At 36.1% G+C, this 21,862-nt stretch overlaps 1 protein-coding gene across 11 annotated transcripts in view; it reads left to right on the forward strand.

The window, feature by feature from the left end:
* The window catches only part of DMD (dystrophin), a 799,860-nt gene that overhangs the window by 661,962 nt on the left and 116,036 nt on the right, over positions 1–21,862 (forward strand). For all 11 annotated transcript variants that reach the window (XM_017833948.1, XM_017833947.1, XM_017833942.1 and 8 more), the window contains 2 exons: positions 9,082–9,160; positions 21,660–21,720. In XM_017833948.1, coding sequence (XP_017689437.1) covers positions 9,082–9,160; positions 21,660–21,720 — 140 coding nt within the window. The remainder of the gene's footprint in view (positions 1–9,081; positions 9,161–21,659; positions 21,721–21,862) is intronic.

Genomic DNA, 21,862 nt, shown 5'->3' on the forward strand with positions numbered 1-21,862 from the left:
ATTTTATGGGGCTCTATAGAAGATACATACAGAAAAATTTTATACTAGGAATGATGCACTGGAAAAGGAGCTGATTGAGAACTTGTGGGTGAGGATTAAAGAGCAGACCAATATGTGGGTGTCTGCTATAGGCCACCCAACCATGCAGAACACTTGGTTGAGGCCTTTTACATACAAGTAGAAGTCCCCATGGGGGACCAACCTGGTTATTTGCTGGAGAGACAACACAGCAAGTTGTAAGCAATGCATTAAATTTCTGGACAGTATTGACAGAAACCTCCTGATATAACTGATGGAGGAGCCAGTGAAAACAGATACTCTGATGGACCTCATACTCACAAACAAGGAAAGGCTCTCTGGGGAGATGAAAGTCATGTGCAGTCTTAGCTGCAGTGACCATGAGACCACAACCTGGACTTCAGGAGAGCAGATTTTAACCTCTTCAGCAATCTGCTTGGAAGAATCCCACAGGATAAACCTTTGGAAGGGAGATCCAAGAAAGTTGGTTGATACGGAAGGATCACTTTCTAAAAGCTCAAAATTAGTCCATCCTGAGTAACAGGAAGTCAGGCAAAAATGCTAGGAGTCCTGGATGTATGAACAAGGAGCTCTTTGCAAAACTCAGATATGTAGTAGGGACTATACAGAAAGTGGAAGCATGGACAGGTAAACTGAAAGGAATATAGAAGCACTGTCCAAGAGTATAGAGAAGTGATTAGGCAAGCCACAGCCCACTTGGAGTGGAATCTAGTGAGGGATGTCTATGGCTATTTATTTATCTGAATTTGAAGCTAATGTAAATTTTAAATTGAATACTTTTTAATTGGTGCAGTGCTGCTTTGTGAAAAAAAATAGTTGCTAAACATAAACATTTGTAAAATTACTTTCTTCGTATACTATGAAATTCTGCAAGGAATTTGGCAGAATAATAGTTGATACTGATAAAATTGCATTAAAAAAGAGCAATATTAAAGAGGAATTAATGTGTCTGGAAAGACAAGAATTTGAAAGCTTTGTTAAGACAATGGTCCAGGATGGAGGGCTGCACAACAGTTTCTTGTACTTTTAAAAGGCCAAGTTCATGTTCAGCTCATATCAGTTTCATAAAATATTTTATATCTAACAATAATGTGTGAATAGAACTGAGGAACATACAGTGACGTGAAAGCCCTTGCAGAACTCCCACCAGCTTGTGTGATGGCTTTTATGGGAGCAGTGGGGATGTCAAACGTGAGGCCTCTCAGACAGACTTTTATCCAAAACAAACCAAGAAATATTTTATAAGAGAATTGTTTCCTAAAGATGTTTGTTTTTCAAATTACAGGTGGTTTGCAACTGTTTTATTCTCTCTAAATTTGAATGTTTTTGTGGTTTAAACCATAAGACCTAACTTTGTTTCCCTGGTCGTAGAAATACACAAAGCCTGAAGTGCACTGATCTAGGATTATAAAACAAAAGCCTAAGAAGCAATGGATGGTTTTTCACAGTAGATATATTAAGTCAAGGAGATAGTTGTTTTACTTACTGTTTTCTGAAGCTCTGTGCCCAGAGCTTTAAGATGTTTCCTAAATTTATATTACATTTTACTCTCTTATTTCATCTGAAGATTAAAAAAAAAACAGTCAAGGTACAATACGTGTATTCTGCTAGTTTTTAGGATTTTTTATATTTTTTTACTAAAAGGAGAATTGTATAAAGTCACTCAGATTTAAATCTGCTGAACTGTACAGTCCTACCATGACCCAGAAATTTGAATTTAGTCTTTGTAACAGCTGTAAATGCATGCAAACAATGTTGCACTTACCTATTTTGTCTTTAATGTGAAAAATAAGCACATTTCTTGTTTATTTTTACATTCTCAAAATATTTCAGACTACAGAACTTTCCACCAGAGAACTAATTGTCCTTCGCTGCTTTTTCAACTCAGTTAATACCAAGACTTAAATTTGAACTTCAGCAGCTGGGAACAATGACTATCAATTGCCTTTTCCCCCCTGCTGTTCCTCATTAAGGGCACAAAGTGTTCTTATTTAAATCCATTCTTATCTCCTAATATACAAGGAACAGTGAGTGACTGAATTCAGTAGCTATTAGAAGTACAGTAGATCAAATCTTCCTGTTTATTGATTTGTGAAGAACATTCTCTTACTGCTTTGACAGCTCTGAGTCAGAGAGAGCAAAGAAAGAAGCTTTTCAGCTCTTGGGAGGAGAATTGCTGGGCAACATTAAAGAGGGTCTTGTAGAAGCCAGTTTCCTTTGATATGTAGTCAAATTGGCTGTGATTGGAGTCAAGGTCAGGAGGCTGTGGAAATGCTATGAATATGGTAGGGAAATTAAAGCAGTGTTATTTTAATAAGTATTGTGTGTATGCACACTGATACAGAAAATTGCCCTTTTCTTTTTGTGAGAACGGCCTTTAGTGAAGCAAATTTTGGGGGAAAAAAGAGGAGTTGCTTTTGCTACTGCACTAAATATAGCTGTTTTGATGAGAGTATGCTAATCTTTCCTTCTTTTCTTGCCATTTTTCCATGGAATCCCAGCCATTGAACAGTTGTCTTAACTCCTTACATTTAGCATTTTCTTAAACTAGTGATCTAATTTCTACTGTCTCATGTTAATAAGTAGTAAAAATTGCTACTCACGCATATTCACATAAGTTGCCTGTATTGGGGGCACAATTAGAAATTAGTGTAATTAGTGTCTGTATATATTATGCTGCATGTGCCCTTAGATGCCCCTCATAAAAAGGTTATTATTCTGACTTCAGAAGAGTTTATGTCGTTGACGTGTTTCAAACAAATAGTAATTTAAAGAAGTTATGCTCAAATGTAAATGTCTGTCTTCACTGAAAGGGATAGGTAGTATCTACCTGACCTCCTCACTTTTCCATCAATGATCTTAAAATAGAAAGTGATTTGACAAAATAGATAATTTTCTGATTCTTCCTCCCCTATTTGAAGTTGTGTTCTGGGCGGATTGAAAAATGTTTTAATATCTGCTTACAGAGGTTATATTTTATTGAGAAGTGAGAACTTCCAGAGAAATCTGGTGAGGAAGAGTTTCAATTTCTTTTAAGGATAAAACAAAGAATTTCTCTTTGAATCTAGCATTGGGCTAGTATGACAGTAGACCTAGCAATGATGGGCCAGGAAGAAGGAGAATTTAAATATTTTTTTCCATTATTGTATTAATAAACCCTATCAAAATAGCACAGACACCACTGAGTCTTTTCAATGACAATAGGATATGTCTTGGAAATAGGTGTAGTAGAAACTGCTGTTAATTTCCATGACCATCAAAGATGAAAAGAGCTATTTTTTTTTCCTAGAAAGAATAAAACTTGATTTAGAAATTGCAGACATGTAATGAAATGTGCTGAGCAAACACAGAAAGAAAAAAAAATAAAAGCTACTTTTTGCCTTGCTTTGCTTGGAAATTAAAATATTTCTAAAGAGATCCGCCCACACCGACAAAATGGGGTTTGATTCACTGTTCACACTGTTTTTTCTGAAGCACCTACATCTCTTCCTAGCTTAATCTTAGGAGAAAATTGGCAGTTATTTTCAGCTATGGAAACTTGATCACACTACAAGGGACTGAGAGATGCTCATTTAAACCCTGTTTCTGCAATAAGCTTCTTTATTTCCTTGCTTATAAAATAATTTGAGAAAAAATGTAAATATTATGTGTGATTGCAATTTAGAAATTAGACTGAGAAGAAAATTATTAAATCTTTTTACAGGAAACAGGCTTTAATGTTTTCAAACACAGAGAGATGAATGTATAATGCATCTCTTTACCTGTTTCACTAGCATGGGAGCAGCTGAACTAACCTGTGCTATAGTACAGCAAAGAGGGACTTTTATGGTGTCATTTAGGAAAAACTGTAGGTGTCTGTGCTTCCTTTTTCTTCAAGAGTGTGCATTTTCAGAGTTAACATTCACACTGACCAGGAAAGCCAAATGCAATTGCCTGCTAGATCTCTTTAAGAAGCTCTGCAAGGTACATTGTTTGAATATATCAAGATACATGGCATCTAATAGATAACTAGCACTTTAGTGCTGTTGTGTGCCATGTTCTTCAGCTTTATAAAGGGGTGTGTCCAAACAGAGGACTATGATAGAGAAGTGAATGAATTTTGAATTGCAATTTGGAACCCACAGAAGTCTCTTTCTGAATTGCCTCAATGTTAACAAGGGCGAAGGCAGTCACATATTCCCCTGCAACATTCCCTTTCTACCTGACGTTTTCTTACTGCCCGCGATCACCAGCTTCTTGAGCCATTTTTTTGGTGACTATTTAAGTTTTAAAAATAAAACTTTTTAATAAATTCCTGGCCAAGTTCATTGAATGTGAATTCTCTTAAGTGTGCTGAACACAAAGGGATGTTTGACCAGTCACCTCCGCTCCTACAGCGTTGCAGCTGCTCATTTTGCAGAGTAGTTTAAACTACTCTCACTGTCTCACCTGCCTGGGAGATAAGTACCCCAGGGATAGTTTCCTCCACTGAACTTGTTCAGTTAAAAATCAAAGCTATGGGCAAGATTGGGTCAGGATTAAACCACAGCTTAGACCTAGGCTGAGTATTATGTTGCTCCAGCGTGGAATTTGTATATCCAAGATTATAAGACTGATGGATTGACAGAGTGACCATTTTTATAGCTCTTTGTTAAGGACACTCATTATTTGCAGGCACAACTCCAAAAACATGGTGGGATGGGGGTTGTTCCTCCTTCCTGCATCACATCTTTCTGAGTAGTTCAGCAGCTCCAGCACACCTGAACAGTTACTGTTGAGTACTTCTGGAGAACATGGAAAATACTGAGAATCAAACAACTCACTTTTCCTTCTTGATCCAGGCCTGCTCTGCAGTGTGATCATAAACACAAAAGAAGGTTTTCTGTAAAAAATATTTTCAGCTAAACTCCTTTAAAAAAAAAAAAGACCCCAGGATTTTAGTAGTAGATCCAAGTTAAATCCATCAAATCCTTATTCTGATTTCAGTGGAGCTGTTATAACAAATGTTGTCAAGGTTGAACCCCTACATTAGGTAAAGTAGTTGCAAACTATTCTTAACAACTACGACATAGGTTTCCTTTTGTTATTGTCATAATTTGTTTATCTGAACCTGAGCTAAATAGATAGATAGATAGATAGATAGATAGATAGATAGATAGATAGATAGATAGATTCAGTTCACGTCTGCATCCAAATGAGGGGAAACAGAACTTGTTTCATCAAAAGTTTCTAAAATCTTTAAAGGAGAAAGACTTTAAATAACTTTTTTTTTTTAATTGATAATTTGTGTAGCAGAAGCTGTTTCTGTTCTATGTCAATATCACTTAAAATCAGTATAGGATTTTTAATATTACCATCTTCAGCTTCAAGTATGTTTACTGCACTGCTGTGGTTCCTTCATTTGTTATGATTGAAAGAAGATAAATGTTATGTAAAAAATTAGATTAAATAAATAATGGAAATGCACATCATTTCAAGCATGTATCCTCAGTGGAGAAAAGTGATGGTTCAAGTATCCCAATTACAGAAAATTCTGAAGTTTGTGTTTAAGTCATAATCAGATATATAAATACTTTGGTCTGTTTAAACCAAATTCCCATATCTTGATTCAGATAAAGCAATAGCTGACTTTTTAGAAACCCATCTATTGGCTGTTTTTTTAAATAACATTTCTTGTGGAGAAATACTGTAGAGTTTTACCTAAAAGATAACGAAATCAAGTCCATAGTCCCACCCCATGGATGTTGGACTAGATAGTCCGCTGTGGTCCCTTCAAACCTCACCCTTTCTGTTATCTTGCATGTTACATGCTGGTAATAAATAGTACCTTTAAAATTATTACTTTTTCCATGTTATTCTGGCTAAGCTGATACTATTGAAATCAGACAAGGTAATTATTCCTTCATTAACAGTATATATTTTTTCTTCCATTTAAAACAGGGAAAATGAGTGCTTGAATCAGGTTGAGAATTTTGCCATTTTCTTCACACAAGGCTCCAGTTTTCCACATCATTTGATTAATAAGGGAAACTGCACTTGGTTCAGAGCATAGCATAAAAAAAATACATAGGATACTGTTTGTGCTTATATTGGAGGTACATATTTCACTTGACTTGAAAGAAAACAAAAAAAATTTAAAATTTGGGAATTACCTATGGGTTGTTTATGAAAAATAAGAAAAAATTCTACATGCCAGTGAGGATTTTTTTTTGAAGAATCAGAAATCGTTGATGAAGACAATGTGGATATGATCTCTTTCTCCAGGTAGTTAGGGGTATAAGTCACAAAGCTGAATCCAATTCTGATTTTATTGGATCAGAGACACATTCTTCTGTAACTCTAAGTAATCGTTCTGATGGGGTTTTATTGTTCATCATAACCTGAGTTATTGTGGGTTCAGTTTCTGCTATTTTATCATTTACATATTAGTTTTGGTAAAATTAATAGAAACTGACTTCAATAATCTTCCTTGCTCTACCCCCCCCAGTGAGTTCATCTTTTGGCATCTAAAAGGTAGTCTGCCAATATATCAGTAAGTGGTATTTCCTGGCAGCCAAATGGAATAACATTTTGTGCTCTCAGGTGATATTTCCTGAAGAATACTCAAGATTTCCCAATATTTTATTCTTCTCTGTATTGACAAAATCTACCTCTAGATAGAGGTATTTCCTGGCTCACATCCAAAGCTGTTCAGTTTGAAAGTTTACCCTGGAGTGTGTAAGGTATTTTATTTTGCTGATGTACCTATATGGCTAAAAATCATTAGTTTAATAATTTTGTACAGCTCAAAGGTCACCTCGATATTCTGAAGGGATTGAAATTCTCAGTTTTAGCACACTTATAGAAGTTGTATGGCCTGTGTGCTGGCAGTGGTTACATGCACCAAAGGGTTCCCATACTCTCTTCTGACCACAGGTTGGCTGTTGACATTCTCCTACATGAAATACTGCTCCCCACTGCACATTTGTAGAGCTCTCATTCTCTTTAGAGATTCTGCATGCCATCCTAGTTGACTTACTGAAAATTTATTAACCAATATTTGCTAAAGACAAAATAGGTATGTTATGAAGTAGTTTTAAGAGGATTCCAAAGAGTTGATGGAATTCCGTTAAAATTTCTTCCAGTTGGTTGTGGGGTTTATTTTGCTTGTGTTTATGTACATTTAAGATTATTTTCCTAGTCTTCGTTGAAAGGCTGTTTCGTTGTTAAAAATGGTATCACGTTAGTTAATGCTTTTGTTCTTAAGCTAATTACATTGATGACCAGAAGCAGCCCTGTCATGGTTTTCTATGCACTTACAGACTTCCCTAGTTTATATCTGTACTGTGAATTAGGTGTAAACTCAAGCTCAAAGCCAGTCCTTAGTATGAAGCATCCCTTAGCAGAACATCCATCCATGCAATACCCTTTAGGCTTAAATGGTCCTTTACCCAGCCTTCTTGTACCCACAGTTTCAGAAGTTGTCCAGAGTTCAGCCTTTTCCTAGGCTTAGTTTTTGTCTAGCTGAGCACTCAGCAAGATTAAACAGGAAAAGCACAGGTCATAGGACTAAGCCAGCATGTATCTGCCTTAAACCTACCGGTATAAATTCTGATCTGGGAGCAATTCTGGATTCAAGGAGACAGTAGAAATAAGAACAGAGGCTGCATGGGGATGTGATTGCAGCTGAGCTGTGTAGAGAGATGCTGCTCAAGGGAGACTAACAAAAAATTACATTGATAGTGTCTGAGTATGGGAAGCCAGAGGAGAAGACATAGAAATGGAGAAAGCTGCAGAAGAACCTGAAAAATGGCTTGAGGAAAGAAAGGAAAGGAGCATTTGGGCTTATGGTGTTAGTTTTAAAACTGTAAGCAAAGAAATCATGTCCTGTTGATAAATTCCTATTGCTTACTTAAACAAGATTTTGGGCTCTAGGGGTTATTTGGCAAACAGTCATATCAAAGAGTTGGTCAATCCTATCATTATTTTTCCTTTCTGACTGTATCATGCCAAGTCATTATACAATTATTCCTTCCTACTACCAACCAAAAAAATTCCCTGACACTATTAAAATGTGGATTGCTTTTTATTTGTACAACCTATTTGTTTCCTTGTTATGTATCTCACAATTAGGCCAATTAAAAGATGAATCGCTCTTACCTTCTGCTGTGCAAGTGTTGATGGAACACTTTTTCTTACAGGCAATATTTAAATTAAAGGAATCTTCTTCCTATCAGCTGTTTTACTTAATGTATTTCAAAAATATTCTATCATTACTTTCAAACACTTTTTCTTGCTTTACCTAATCCTATTCTTAGGTCTAACTTTATGATGACATCCTTTTAGCATATAGGCTGTAAAAGTGCTGGTAGATGTCATTCATACACTATGGAATCTTTTCATAACCACCCTCTTTTGGCTGCTTGACTGGGATTTTCAAGGGAAAAAAATAAAACCAATTTTACAACTCGTGTCTCTGTTTTTATGCAGTACACCAACCCAACAAAATGTCAGGAAAGACATGTTCTTCAAAGGGCTGTTCCAAGGAAAGGGTTGAGGGGCTATGATTTGACTGATTAAAAGAACAGAGAAATGTTTGTAACAGCAGCTCCTTGGTCAATGTCATTTCAGCACTCTGTTATCCCATCCACGTTAAAAGAGATTATTTTTCACATGCTGATTGATACTAGTATACGTTCAAAAGTACTTTAGAAGTAGTTTTTTAAAGGTATTAACAGATGGATGTTTTGACTTCATTATTGGCAAGCAGCAGTAATACTCTTTTCAGGTGCATAAAGTCAGGCCAATTTGCTATACTGTTACTTATCAGCCTTTTCAACTTGTTCTAGCATCACTTAGAGATGGGGGGAACCTCCAAAAACCAAACCTTTTTTTTTAACTCCTTTCCTTTCAATAAGACACATTAAATTCCAGTCAGACCCTGAGGGGTAACGATTGTTGCAGGAACTTACTTATTTTAAACTGAATGTTCACTAATGAAAAAAACCCAACAACTATCTGAATATAATTTCTGTTTGTTACTTGTTTAGAAAAGAATCTTTTCTTTTCCTCCTCTCTTAACAGGTGGCCATTGATGAGCGCATCAGGCAACTCCATGAAGCTCACAGGGATTTTGGCCCTACTTCCCAGCATTTTCTTACCAGTGAGTAATTTCCCATTTTTCTTACTCAGCCTACATACATAGTTAATTGATACTTTTGTAGCCATGTGCTGGTTATTGTTGCTATGAGTTTCTATTTTAGACTGTGTCCTAATGGTTTTCTTCTTTTTTCTTTATTCCTGGATGTGGAGGATTGTTAAATATAAGTTCTATAAAATTCAGATCCAAGGTAAAACATCTGCCAGTATCAAGTCTCTGTGTCCATACATCTGTCACTGCAAGGCTGGTCCTCATTGTTTGAGGATTCATTTTTAGAACTAACAAATTAAAAATTATATTAAAATGAGTTTCTGATGATTTTAACCTTGAAAGGATTAAAAAACACCCCAAACAAACAAACAAACCAAACCAAAACAAAACCAAATTTGGTTTATCTGTTCAAAGAAATGTTCAGCTCCAAAAAGGGACAAAATAAGAGCTGCAAGAAAAATATTTTACAGGATTTGACACCTTAGCAGAGCAGTGAGAGGGAAAGTTGGCAGAAGAATGGCAGCTAAGTAAACTTTTTACAACTCTGCATAAAATGTAACTGTCAGTAAAATTCCTGCTCCACCTCCACACACATTCTTTTATCAAGGATGTTTTGAAGTACACTGAAAGACAACTTGAAACACCTTCAAAGCTTCAAGGCAGTGAAGCTTCTCAGAGGCCATGTCTTTTCTATTGTACTTCAATTAAGGAGAGTAAACAGTAAAGCTTTATTTAAGAGATTATATCAGGAGAACAGAACATAGTCACGGGATAATGGTCTCCTACATGCAGAGGGACAAGTTATCCAGACATCAGAAATAGATGTTACTATTATTGCACAGCTACATTCGCAGTGGGATAGAGGACAAACTTTTCTTCAGCTGATACTGCATTGTAATTTTAATAGGTTAACCATTTTTCCACTGAAAATCTCAATGGGAAACTGAAAAGTCTCAGCGGGATGAACTGCAAATTCAAAACCAGAGTAAATGTTGTGCCATGTAAGAATAATGCAGGCTGATTCAACCCTGCATGTTGTTTTATCAAATTATGATCCTATGAAGAAATGAGCCCTATTTTTTTACTTTTTTCAAAATCTCTTTTGTTTAACTCTTAACCACTGGGAGTAATTTGTCAGCTCACTATATATAACTGCAAATTCAGACCTGTCGAGATTGAATGTGTGGAAGTTGTTAGGGGTATGTGACGTGAATGCAATGTGTAAACAGATGCCTGTTTTTCTTATAACTCACGGTGTATTCCTGCTGAAAGAATAAATTTGTAGGGTAAATTATACAAGCCTGGAAAAGACTAGAGTGACCTGCACTACATTATCACACCAAACAGCATGTCCTTGTTTTCTGTGCTGATGTCGAGCGCAGCCAGGCAATTTGTGTGATGGTTATGTCCTAGACCCATTCTGCCTCATTACTGATAAACTAGATCAATCTAAAAGTTGCTCAGTGTTATGATAATCACCTTTTTCAGCCCACCCACTATTAGTGAGACACTGAGATGTTATTCTTCTTTGTAACTAATTAGAGCCAGCAAAGTGTGGAAATCATTCTGGACACTTCTCACCACTTGAGAATCACTTTAGGAAAAGGAAGCAGGTGAAAATGTGTTGAATTTGGAAATAGTCAAATCACTGAGAAAAAGGGACATGTGTGTTTGTTTGCTTGTTCTCTCTCTCTTAGTTGTGTGTGCAAATACATATTCTTACCCATGCTTGCAAAAGTTAGGTATTTGAAGCTCTGAAAATATCTACAGAATCTTTCACAAGTATAAGTATTCAGTCACTGAAACTGCCATATCAGTTCCATCTTTCATAAGCACCAAATTCCAAAAGCCGCCAGTTCCTCAGTGTCATGTAGTATTACTATGCCTGAGGAAAATATCATGCTTTGACGTGCTTTTTATGTACTACCTCTGCTGCATCCCTACACGGATGGAAGCACATCTCTTGGAGAGATAGCACTGCAGGAGAGGGAGAACCACAGTCTTTGCCCTCTAGCACTAGTCTTTTTTCTGTTGCTGTACTTTTGGGGTTGAACAAGGCAAACCTAAGGGTTGCCAAATTGGGCAGGTCAAATGAGGGTGAATTTAATGGCTTGTAAATGAGCTTTCAGTACATGGCTAACAGAGTCCAAGTTGATCAGTCTAGCTGTAGCAACAGCAGTGAAGAAATGAAGCATAGAAACTTTTCTGGTTTTATTTTATAAGCTCAACTCAGAGCATTTTTATCTAAGGAGCTGAGATACACATAAGATCAATGCAAACTATAATCAGTAAGGAAAATAAGCAATCTATTGGCTGATGCATACCTAGTTTATATGCAAGTTATAATCATTTCATCCTCTAACTCAACATCAGCTTTCCCTCTACCATACATGCTTGCTCACCTTAAGGTGCAAGTGATAATCTTCAGCTCCCAACTCTGTTTATATCCTTATACAAAAAATGGCCCATTTAGAGTTGATATACCATTAAGTAGTTCTGCAAAAAGGGTGGTACTGTAGTCAAGTTCGCATAAAGTTAGTGACTGTATTACATTTCTCTCCTGTCTGAAGGAAATAAATATGAGCTACTAATCTGTGGTAATTTTTTCATGTGTTTGCTATTATTTTATACATAGAAATTATAGCATCATCTGGCTGTTTCTGCTTGGTTTAAGCAGAAGCTGTACAGGGCTGTTGAAAACCTAGCACAAAAATAATGGGGAAGTGATGCAGGGACCTCATATTTGTCATGCCCTGTGCAGGCAAGGAATCAAGTGGTAGTCCCTGCTTTTAAGCATTTGGAGGCTGTTCTAAGGGCTATTCTTAGAGCTGTTTCTGAAAGAGATTGGAAAGAAAGTGTGAGCTAGAGATATAAGGAGTGAAAAAGGGGAGAAAAAGTCTCCTCCTTTGTAATATTTTTACTTTAGGGACAATTTTTCTCCATTGCTTTTTCATACAGTTAAGTGTTCTTTTTCCACTCTTTCATCCTCCAAATGAGCAGGTGACAGTGTTTATCTGTGCTGTTGCACAGGATAATTCAAATGTCTCCTGGTTGTGAGTTAAAAAGATAGTGACAAAGGAAAGGTGTGCACTAGTGTCTCTGTCCACCAAGGCTGTGGTGTGCCCTCAAGTATCTGAGGCAAAAGTGGCCCTTACTTTTAAAAACGGGCCCTTACTTTTCTGCCAGCGCAGGAACTTGCCTCTCTCCATGCATTCTGCATTTTTTACTGGGCTCTCTCACCTCAGGTTGTGATCTTCTGATCAGTTCTTTATGCTTCCCCACACTCATTTCACTCTGCCTGTCTCCACAGAGTCCCAGCTCCTCCTCAATTCATTCCTTACCAAGGACCGAAGCTCCCAGCATTCACAACAATAGTTGTTAAGATATATCTGATAAAGTTACTACATGTGCAAGACATTATATCACGAATTCTTGAAGTGAGTTTGTTTGTTTTGAAGGACTCGCTGTTTAATTAGAATTCTCTAAATCAGGGTGTAAAAAAAATAGCAAAAATGAGATCTTTCTATTAAAGAGAAACTTGTAAATATTTAGCAAAGTAATTTAAAAAATCTGTGATCCTTCCACGGATGATGGTGCTTAATTTGGGAATTATATGCAGTAATTGAGGTGTGAAAAAAAGTATCTGCAAATTTCAAACATAATGCCAGCTCCAGAGTTCTCAGTGACTCCTCTGGAATAATTTTACTATTTTGACTTCACCTTTATTTTTCTCTGTGATTCTGCCTCTTACATAGAATGGGATTCATTGTCTCTTGTTGGAGGACCCACCTATATTTGTCACAGTGGTTATTACTTTTTCTTGAGATGCAATAAATGAGAGGTAGGATTGATGTCAAAATTGGTTTTAATATCATTTGCTGTGCTCTCCAGCCTCCTATCAATCCTGGTTTTAATGGCATAGTTCATTCATGTGCACTGCTTATGACTGCTGAAAAATAGAAGGTATCACATCTTTTAAAAACGTGAGCAAACCTTGTAATTTACTGTGCAGCCCCAGTATGAGCCATCTGTTAGTAAGTATAGCATGTCAATGAAGTGACTGCGTGAAATAGTGCTCAAGATATAACCAGCAATTACTTAAGACTGAGAGTGGAAGATTCCAGGCATTACTTGTGACTTCCAAGCTCAGAGAACATGGACTTTTGTTAGTGTGGAATAACCTGAAAATACGAGGAACAGAAAGAACATTTAGGTTTGCAAGGCTAACAGGCGGATATGCATCTACCGAACATTTTGGGATTTGCATTTCCAAGGCTACGAGCTTTTGCTACCTGCATCCACCAGCACCAAACTGGTCAATCCACACCCCCAAATATATGCTAGGACCTGTATTCTAACTGTAGATACCTAACAATGCCTTTAAGTTTTGGACTTGCGAGCAAGAGCAGCACTGACTTCAACATGAAACAAGGCAGCCACAGCAGCTTTCATTCAGAAACAGAAAGGTGACTAATGCTGGGGCCAACAATTTGTATTGCAAGATCATGATCAGAGTGCATCTGCTGCATTTTATATCAGACAATTGTTGCTTAAAAATAAAATATATGGTCATGGGAGTGGGCTCTGTAAGCTAGGTCTCTCTTTCTCAGGATAAGCTCAGAGCTGTTAAAGTTCAGATCGGGCTTTTTTTTCTTCTTTCTATGCCTTTGTGTGTTCCTTCAGTTATTTAGGCCACTCTCCTGAGAAACTGGAGGTGTAGGTCTGAATTCCTTCAAGCTGGAAGAGAAGTCAAGTACTTACATCTCCCACCTTCTGTGTGAGTGATTAGATTATTATGCAAAGCAAAGATTAGGGAAGCTCTTCCTTGCACAGGCAGATGTCTTTGAAAGGGCAAGTCCTGCTAATTAAGACATCTGACTCTGAAAATGACAGGGCTCTATGACTTAAGACACTTCACCCATCCGTCTGATAGATTATTTTTCAGTGCTAGCAACTGTGTCTTTCTCTCTTATTTCTTATTGCATACATTATGTCATACTGTCTCTCAGATAACACTTTTGACAAGCAAACATTGAAGATTATTTCCATTCATCCATGTCTGTGGATAAATAATTTAATAATTTTAGATATGACATCCAATGTTTTGAATAGAAAATATTACCAGGTAGTAGAATAAAGATAGAGGATAAGTGATCACTAAAAAAACAGCCTAACTGTGAGAACTCTCTGAAAGCAAAGATTTTATTATTGAATTTAAATAGGGTCATATTAGCTAGAGGAGCCTGATTGCTAGAAAACTTTTGTGTAAATGCAAAATGACTACATGTGCTTCTGAAAAAGGAAAAACTATTAAAGTACCAACAAAAAATTCACAGGTCTTGCCGTTGTTATTATCATGGTGAATTTCTACCACCACTGGGCACCAATTCAACCTCAAGACTTTTGGGATGAATAAATCAGATTTAAAGTTAGGAAAAAATTTCTTCAATCCATTTCTTCCTTATTTACAGTATCATGACCATAGCTACAATTTTTGGTAGTGCTAGCCTTGACCTGACAGCTAAAGGTTTTTAGAGTAATTAAACATTGATGTATTTTGAAAGAATATCTTTATGCTTACTTTTGGAATAAAATTAGTAGAATTAATATCACAGTGAAAGTATGTCATGAAGTCACATGATCACCATATTTTCTTGTGAGCCTTAATTTTTTCATTATATATTATTCTCAGGAAAACCACACAGAATCTCTCCATAAATTTTAATATTTTTTTAAATTCACAATGAAATAAGATTTATGGAATTCTAGCTTTATATTTATATTTTTCTCTTTCCTGCATTATTGTGCTAAGTGACCCTTTCTACTATAATACATTGGATACAAACTTCTGAACAAAATTATAAAGTCAGTTTTCAAATGATGATGTTCTCCCCCTCTCTTCACCCAGAAGCAAACAATTTTTCCTTGTAATTTTTCCTTGTATCTAGTGTTTGTGAAAAAAAAGGCTTTCAACAAAAATATCTTAGAATGGTAGTTAAAAATAATCCATGCTAAATCTCTTCCTTGTGCTCTTGGTTTTCATTTGTCATCAATTTAAAAATGCTGTGTGGTATTTATTTTAATGCAGAGAGGGTTTTCTGGGAGGGAGTGATTAGGAAAAATGCTATCTTATTTTTTTTATGGCAGCCTAATTAATTTCTTTAATTTATCCTTGGTTAGCAGGATATCCTATATTCTGCAATGCTAAATAATTTGCAAGTAATCAAATATTATTTTTTAATCTTAATGAGTGTAAGACTCAAAAGATGGTTTATTGCCTATTATAGTTTTGTCCACTCTCTGAATTAGTATGTCGCTAAGACAGATTTCTCCCCAAAATATTTTATACTCTTTTTGGAGTAATATTGGATCTGTGAATCTAAATGAAAACTACTTCATTTTTTCACACTGCCGGGTTTAACCCTGATGAATTTAACGATATACCCATGGTTGTCATGAGTTGTATGTTGTGTTCAGTTTAGGACATTCCTTTTTCCTCAGGCTCCAGGACTGGAATACAATAGGCATATTCTATATATGTATACTAAAAAATTTCTGTTATATCTTGCTATGTAAGACATGGAATATTTACCAAATATTTATTTTTCTATTAGTCTAATTTAATTAAGTCTAATTTGATCAATCAGCTTTAGAGATCTCATTTTTAAGAGCATAAGAGTGTAACAGAAGCTAGCAATATACTTAACTTATACAAGTTAAGTACCTGTAACTTGGGGTATGTGGATCATTGTAGACTCTATCATTTTACTGTATTTCATGTAGTATTCTATTACTAAACAAGTAGATGTTTGTATTTTTACCATTTTACAGTACTGTGACATTTAAGAAAAGGAGCATTAGATGGATTGTATATTTCCTGTTAAAAGTGACATTTGGAAACTTCTGGAAACACTGTTCATGATTAAGGGTGTTCATTATTTAGATTTTATTGTATAATGTTGACCCTATACTGCAGGTGATAAATCTGATGTTGGCCATAAAGATTCCAGCAGGAAATGCAAGATGGAAGGGCCTCTTTTATAACTCTTGTGAAATGACTGTTGTAACTGGCCCTGATCATGTGCTGAGCTTTTTAATGCTAATAATCATTTTTTCAAATTGGTTAGAAGTGCTCTAAAAATGGTGTGTTCAGTAAATGTCTGCATGTGTGTTACAGCAACAGATGTATTCCAGGGAATACATTCCCTGGCATTCCAGGGAAGTAGTGAGTGTTTACTTGGGCTTCAGAACAGCAGAATCCAAGCTGAGAAGGGGCCCCCTATCTCCAAAATGCCCATGAATCCATCCCCATGTGCAGTGAGGAGCAGAGTAGACCCCATGCTGTGTAGTCCTGATGAAAGGCAGGTTTTGATTGATGTTTCTGCCTCTGACATCAGTTTCTCAGCTCTGTGGTGCAATCTTAGACCTCGGTGCTACACAAGACAGTCTGATTGTTCATCAGTCTCACCTAGTTCAATAATAGATGCACATAATTTAGAAATCAATTCTCTATAAATCTGGGGTAAAAAAAACCCCATCTTTTAGAGGTGTATACTGACATTTGTTGCAAAGGATCTTGAAGAACTTGTAGATTTTGCAAACACTACTATTGTGCCATTGTCACACAAGCATACGTTTTGGAGATGGCATCCTGCCAGTGTGTATCATGAACTGATTATGTTGGGGAAACATTGCTTTAGCATGTTCTCTAAGGAGGAGAAGCATGAGCTCCTTATAGTCTGTGGAGAGCAGTAGTTTTTAATTTATAATGGTGTAATTTGAAAATAATTGAAATATAGTACTCAATGCATCTTCTTTGAAAAGTTAAGGTAGCTTACTGATGTGAACTTCTGATTCTTGGGGAATCAGAGTCTTTCCAGATGCAAAGATAGTCTTATCATTTCTTTCTCCCTTCCTGCCTTTATCTGAAATCACCAACTCCTTACCTTGCTGTAGTGAAATATATTGGTATCAAAACAAACTTTATGTGAATAAATAATTTCCTATCTCTATGTTTGTATTAAGATATTAATGATGATAATGCTAGGTGGAACAATGTAAGTCATGCAGGTAGAGTTTCTAGGCTGAATAATTCTAGAGAATTGTTATCTTTAAAATGTGAAATATAATTAAGCACCTTGCTGAGTTACAGCTACTGTGGCCACCAAGCAGGGTAATATGAATGTAAAAATGTACTTAGCTTTAACTACTATGACGCTGAAAGTCACATATAATAAATATAATAAATTTGTACCGAAGCAAAAAATAATTGAGAGGCTGTATGTAACCATGTATGGGCACCATGCACTGCTTCTTTGTGCTTCTTTAAACCCCACAGTGACAAATAAGAGTCAAAAGATTTTTCTTTGTATTTAGAACTGACAATGTACACTCATGCATGACGAGAATTGTGTGCTGACTATGTAAATAAGGATTACTGAGAGTAACAGTTAAATGTGGACATACTAAATTTACTCTTTGAATAACTGAAGGAGAAATAGTTTACTATCGGTAAACATACATGTATTTTTCATTATGTTTGTAGTGCTAAAGTGAAATATTTATAAGATTATTTTTTGTAGTATCAACACAGGAAAAAATTATACTATCGTCCTCTTTAATATTTCATTCAGATCCCTGCATAGATTAAAATACTACTGAAGTTCAGAGAGCCAGCATGCCACTGTTTCATTATACATTCTGCAAACAAGTAAGGATATAGGTTTACCGTCAGGAACTGTGTTCACGGGCAAAACAAGTCTCAGCTGTTAGCACATGTACAGAATGAAAAACTCCAAAATGAAATAAATAACCATTTAAATGTATACATATGCAAATAAAATATAGGGAAATTTAAATTCACTCTTAAAATGCCCTATATTTTGTTGTAGTATTTAATTTCAGTCAACAGCATCGAAAGTAGCTCAGTGTATGGTAATGGGTTCTTACACTGTGCAAGCTCAAACAGTAAAACACTTGAATTACTCTTAGCAAACAGGAAATATCTGCTTCTTGAGTGCTGTAGCACACAGAGTTACTAGAGCATCATACAGCCTTTGCTAGCAAGACTTTTTAGATTGACTACTAAAATGGTCTTAACCATTTACCTGTACTAACTTCGTAATGGATAGTAAACCTGTATTGATAACCAAAGATAAGAAACAGCAATTCTCAGCTTCTGGGCTTCTGCCAAAAATGAAATGATTATTCTCTATGTGTAGCTGTAAAAAGGACTGCATATTTTGTCAACTCAAATTTATGCAAGGTTAGAATCGTCCAGGAGACCAAAAGTGTATTATAGACAGCTTCACAGCAATCTCTTGAAGGAACACTAAATCCAATTATACAGAACATCACAGAATTGTTTGTTATTCCTATAGCACTTAGCTCTCATGAAAGCAAAAGTATTTGTTCCCCTTCTAATGGATCAAGAACGCTATCGTATGTGAGATTCTGTGATAATAAGTTATGACGGGAAAGCTCTTACCCAGACTAATTCAGAAGCAACAGAAGAAGTACATCTTCTGAAAAACACAAAGCAATCTATTCTGTCCTTCAGGTATTGAAGTCAAAACAAATCTTAAAGGAAGAGAAGTGTTGCTTGGTAGTATTCCCATTGGGAATATTAAAGATTGGGAGAGAAATATATAAGAAGGTCAATTCTTAGTTAATACTAGAGGGTATTTTATTTTCCAAAATGGTAATTTACTGTAATCTCATTCAAATTATTCCTCAGACAATACCAATCCCCATGGGTAAGAAACTTTACAATTGTCACTGAGTAAGCATTTGAAAACTATTCGATGGACCACATATTAGCACACAGGTTAGCATTACTGAATAAAAACATGCAAAGAAATCACCTAGTAATTGATAGCGTAAAATGAAATTGTAATCTGTCTCTAATTCCTTGGCTTTTGTTTCCTAGTGCCATCTAGATGGTGGAGAATATTGGATCAGTCCCCAAAAAAATTGCATTTACAGCAGTTTATGAAAGAATACAGCAGTAGAAGGAATAATTAAGCATCATGTTTAGGAATTTTGTATGAACCTGAAAATAGGGTTAAATGTAGGACATATTCCCTTACTTTAAGGTATTTAACATCAAGACACTACATAATATTGGATTTTTTATAATTTTTGCATTCCTATAAATGACATAACAGATTGTATCTTTACATCATTTGAGGCTATAGCAGTACACAGAAACTGAGCAGTTGCAGCTCAATGGACAGCAGCCTTGGCCTTCACAGCTCCTCAGTGTGCAGTCTGTGAACATTGAACAAAATGGCAGTGCCTGGTCTAAGAAGGAATATTTGATCATGTATAAATTAAGTGTATATTTGAGTGTTTGTATTTTAAAATGCATACAGCTATGCTCTTGCTTTTATGGGTCATGCTGCAGACTTCAATGGCAGGGCAGTGAGCTAGTTTTCCAGGAGATCTAACACCATAATTAAAATTCTATCTCTTACGCATTTTGAGAGTTACTGGTTCTCATGGTTCGTACTTTTGAAATTTAATTTTACTTTTTTTAAGGATGCAAATCTGTGTAAATATAAATAATAGGAAAGCAATGACACTCAGCTTAGCTACAAGTGGCTGGTTGGAAGTTGAAGACAGCAGGACCTGCAGAGATGCTGAGGTAGATTTTTCAGAACTCCTTGGCCACCAGTAATCTGAAACAATATTATCATATTTATGGAGGGAGACTTTTCACAAGGGCAGGTAGTGATAGGACAAAGGGGAATGGCCTTAAGCTGAAGGAGGGTAGATATTAGGAAGAAATTCTTTACTGTAAGAATGGTGAGGCACTGGAAGGTTGTCTAGAGAGGTTGTGGACTCCCCATCCCTGAAGGTGTTCAAGATCAGGCTGGATCAGGCTAGTGAAAGGTTCCCAGCCCATGGTGGAGAGGTCAGAACTAGATGATCTTTAGGGTGCCATCCAACCCAAACCATTCTATGATTCTATTTCTTGCAAACATATTCCTTCCTTTCCCTAGCTTCTTAGCATTGTCCTAAATGTATGTGAAACCCATTCACTCTCTTCCCAGCCTGTAACCTGTTCCCAGCAGCTCTCCCTTCTCTTCTGACCATCTAGAATGGCACCAGTTTCCCCCCTGCTGCTCTCTGATTTGTCTCTCCTCTGTGGAATCCTCAGCCTCCCTCCAGCCCTTCTTCACAATTTGTATGAATGCAGCTCTAAAAAAATAGCAAGATTTCCCTATACACCCATTTTTCTAAGCATGTTTCATCTCTTTCCTCCAGCTCTTGTTGCCCACACTCAAATATGTGGGCAAGGGAGGGGCACTATACTTCATTCTGCAGACTGACTTCTGCGAATCTGGTACAAAATATATGAAATGTGTATATAGGAAATTATTATTTGTGTGGATTGTGATTTGTTGACTGTTAAAGTACCTGCAGATTGGAAGTGGTGTTTTTAAAGTATCTATTTTGAATAAGAGAGGGAAAGAAAATAGACCCAAATGGTCAAGCAGCTGATTACTAGTTGTCTTGGTAACAGTTACTTTCCTTTGTGAACAGTAGGGGTCACTAAAAAGAAGGGTTACACTGGGTGAAACAAACAGGCTTTTTTTTCCTCCACTACATCACTTTTCATATGTTTTCTATTTTAATCATTATATTAAAGAAAATTCTTGTTTCTACTGCTTTTGACAGACAAAAAACTCCTAATAAAAAAACCACCTCTTGATTATGGCCTAAACTATAAATTATCTCTGCCTCTAATAAAACCTCTAATAAAAAATACTTTACAATTGTTTTGCCACAATGAGATTTATAAAGCCTTTGTTACAAAATATTTTCATTATGCTGTAAGTTGATGTTGACATTTAACACTGTGATAGACAAGAGTGAGTAATGTAATTTCCTCTCTATTTGTTGTGATCACACTGTCATTTTTTTTTCCCATTATTTGCTGTTATTGGAAGGCAATAAGCACAATTAGTAATGTGGAGAAATAAAAATAAAAGTGTTTACCAATTAGAACAAGTCAACAAGAGAATAAACAAAATACTTAGATGGTCTCTCAGTGTAACTTGTAAACAAGTGCATAATTCAGTTCTTATAAAGATGGAAAGTGCTGACCACACAAGGAAAGAAATAGAAGAAATCCCAGTCAAACAGATTAGCAGGAGGAACGCTATAAAAGAACATACCAGAAAGAGAGGTTGCTTCCTCTGCTTTGTATCTGTTCTGAAAGCTTAACTGTCAAGGAGGTTTTTTTATATTTATCTTTGCAGCTGAATGAGTTCAGTTTCTCTCAGATTAGGACAGAAATTTCTGAACAGTAGGTTAATCCTTCCTGTCTTCACGGGCAACTGAGCAAACAGACCTGTATCAACGTGGCCGAGTGTAAAACTGTAATTCTAGAGATTAACGTTGTCTTTCCTGTTTGACCTCCATGTTTCTCTCCTAGGTATGTTTCTATGTATGAATGTATGTGTGCAGTTATTTATTTATTTGTATGTTTGTTTGTTGTTAACAGCTTCTGTCCAAGGCCCCTGGGAGAGGGCAATCTCACCAAACAAAGTGCCGTATTATATCAAGTGAGTATAAATAGTAATTCATTCCAGCTATTTACATTTCTTATTTAAGAGGATATTTAGTAATTTTCTCAGATTATCGTGAACTGCTCCTATGGTGCCTAAATGGGAAGGACAGAAAGGAGTAAAGCATGCTATACATTTC

The sequence above is a fragment of the Lepidothrix coronata genome, unplaced genomic scaffold, assembly GCF_001604755.1.
Source record: "Lepidothrix coronata isolate B3197 unplaced genomic scaffold, Lepidothrix_coronata-1.0 Scaffold225, whole genome shotgun sequence".
Lineage (NCBI taxonomy): Eukaryota > Metazoa > Chordata > Aves > Passeriformes > Pipridae > Lepidothrix > Lepidothrix coronata.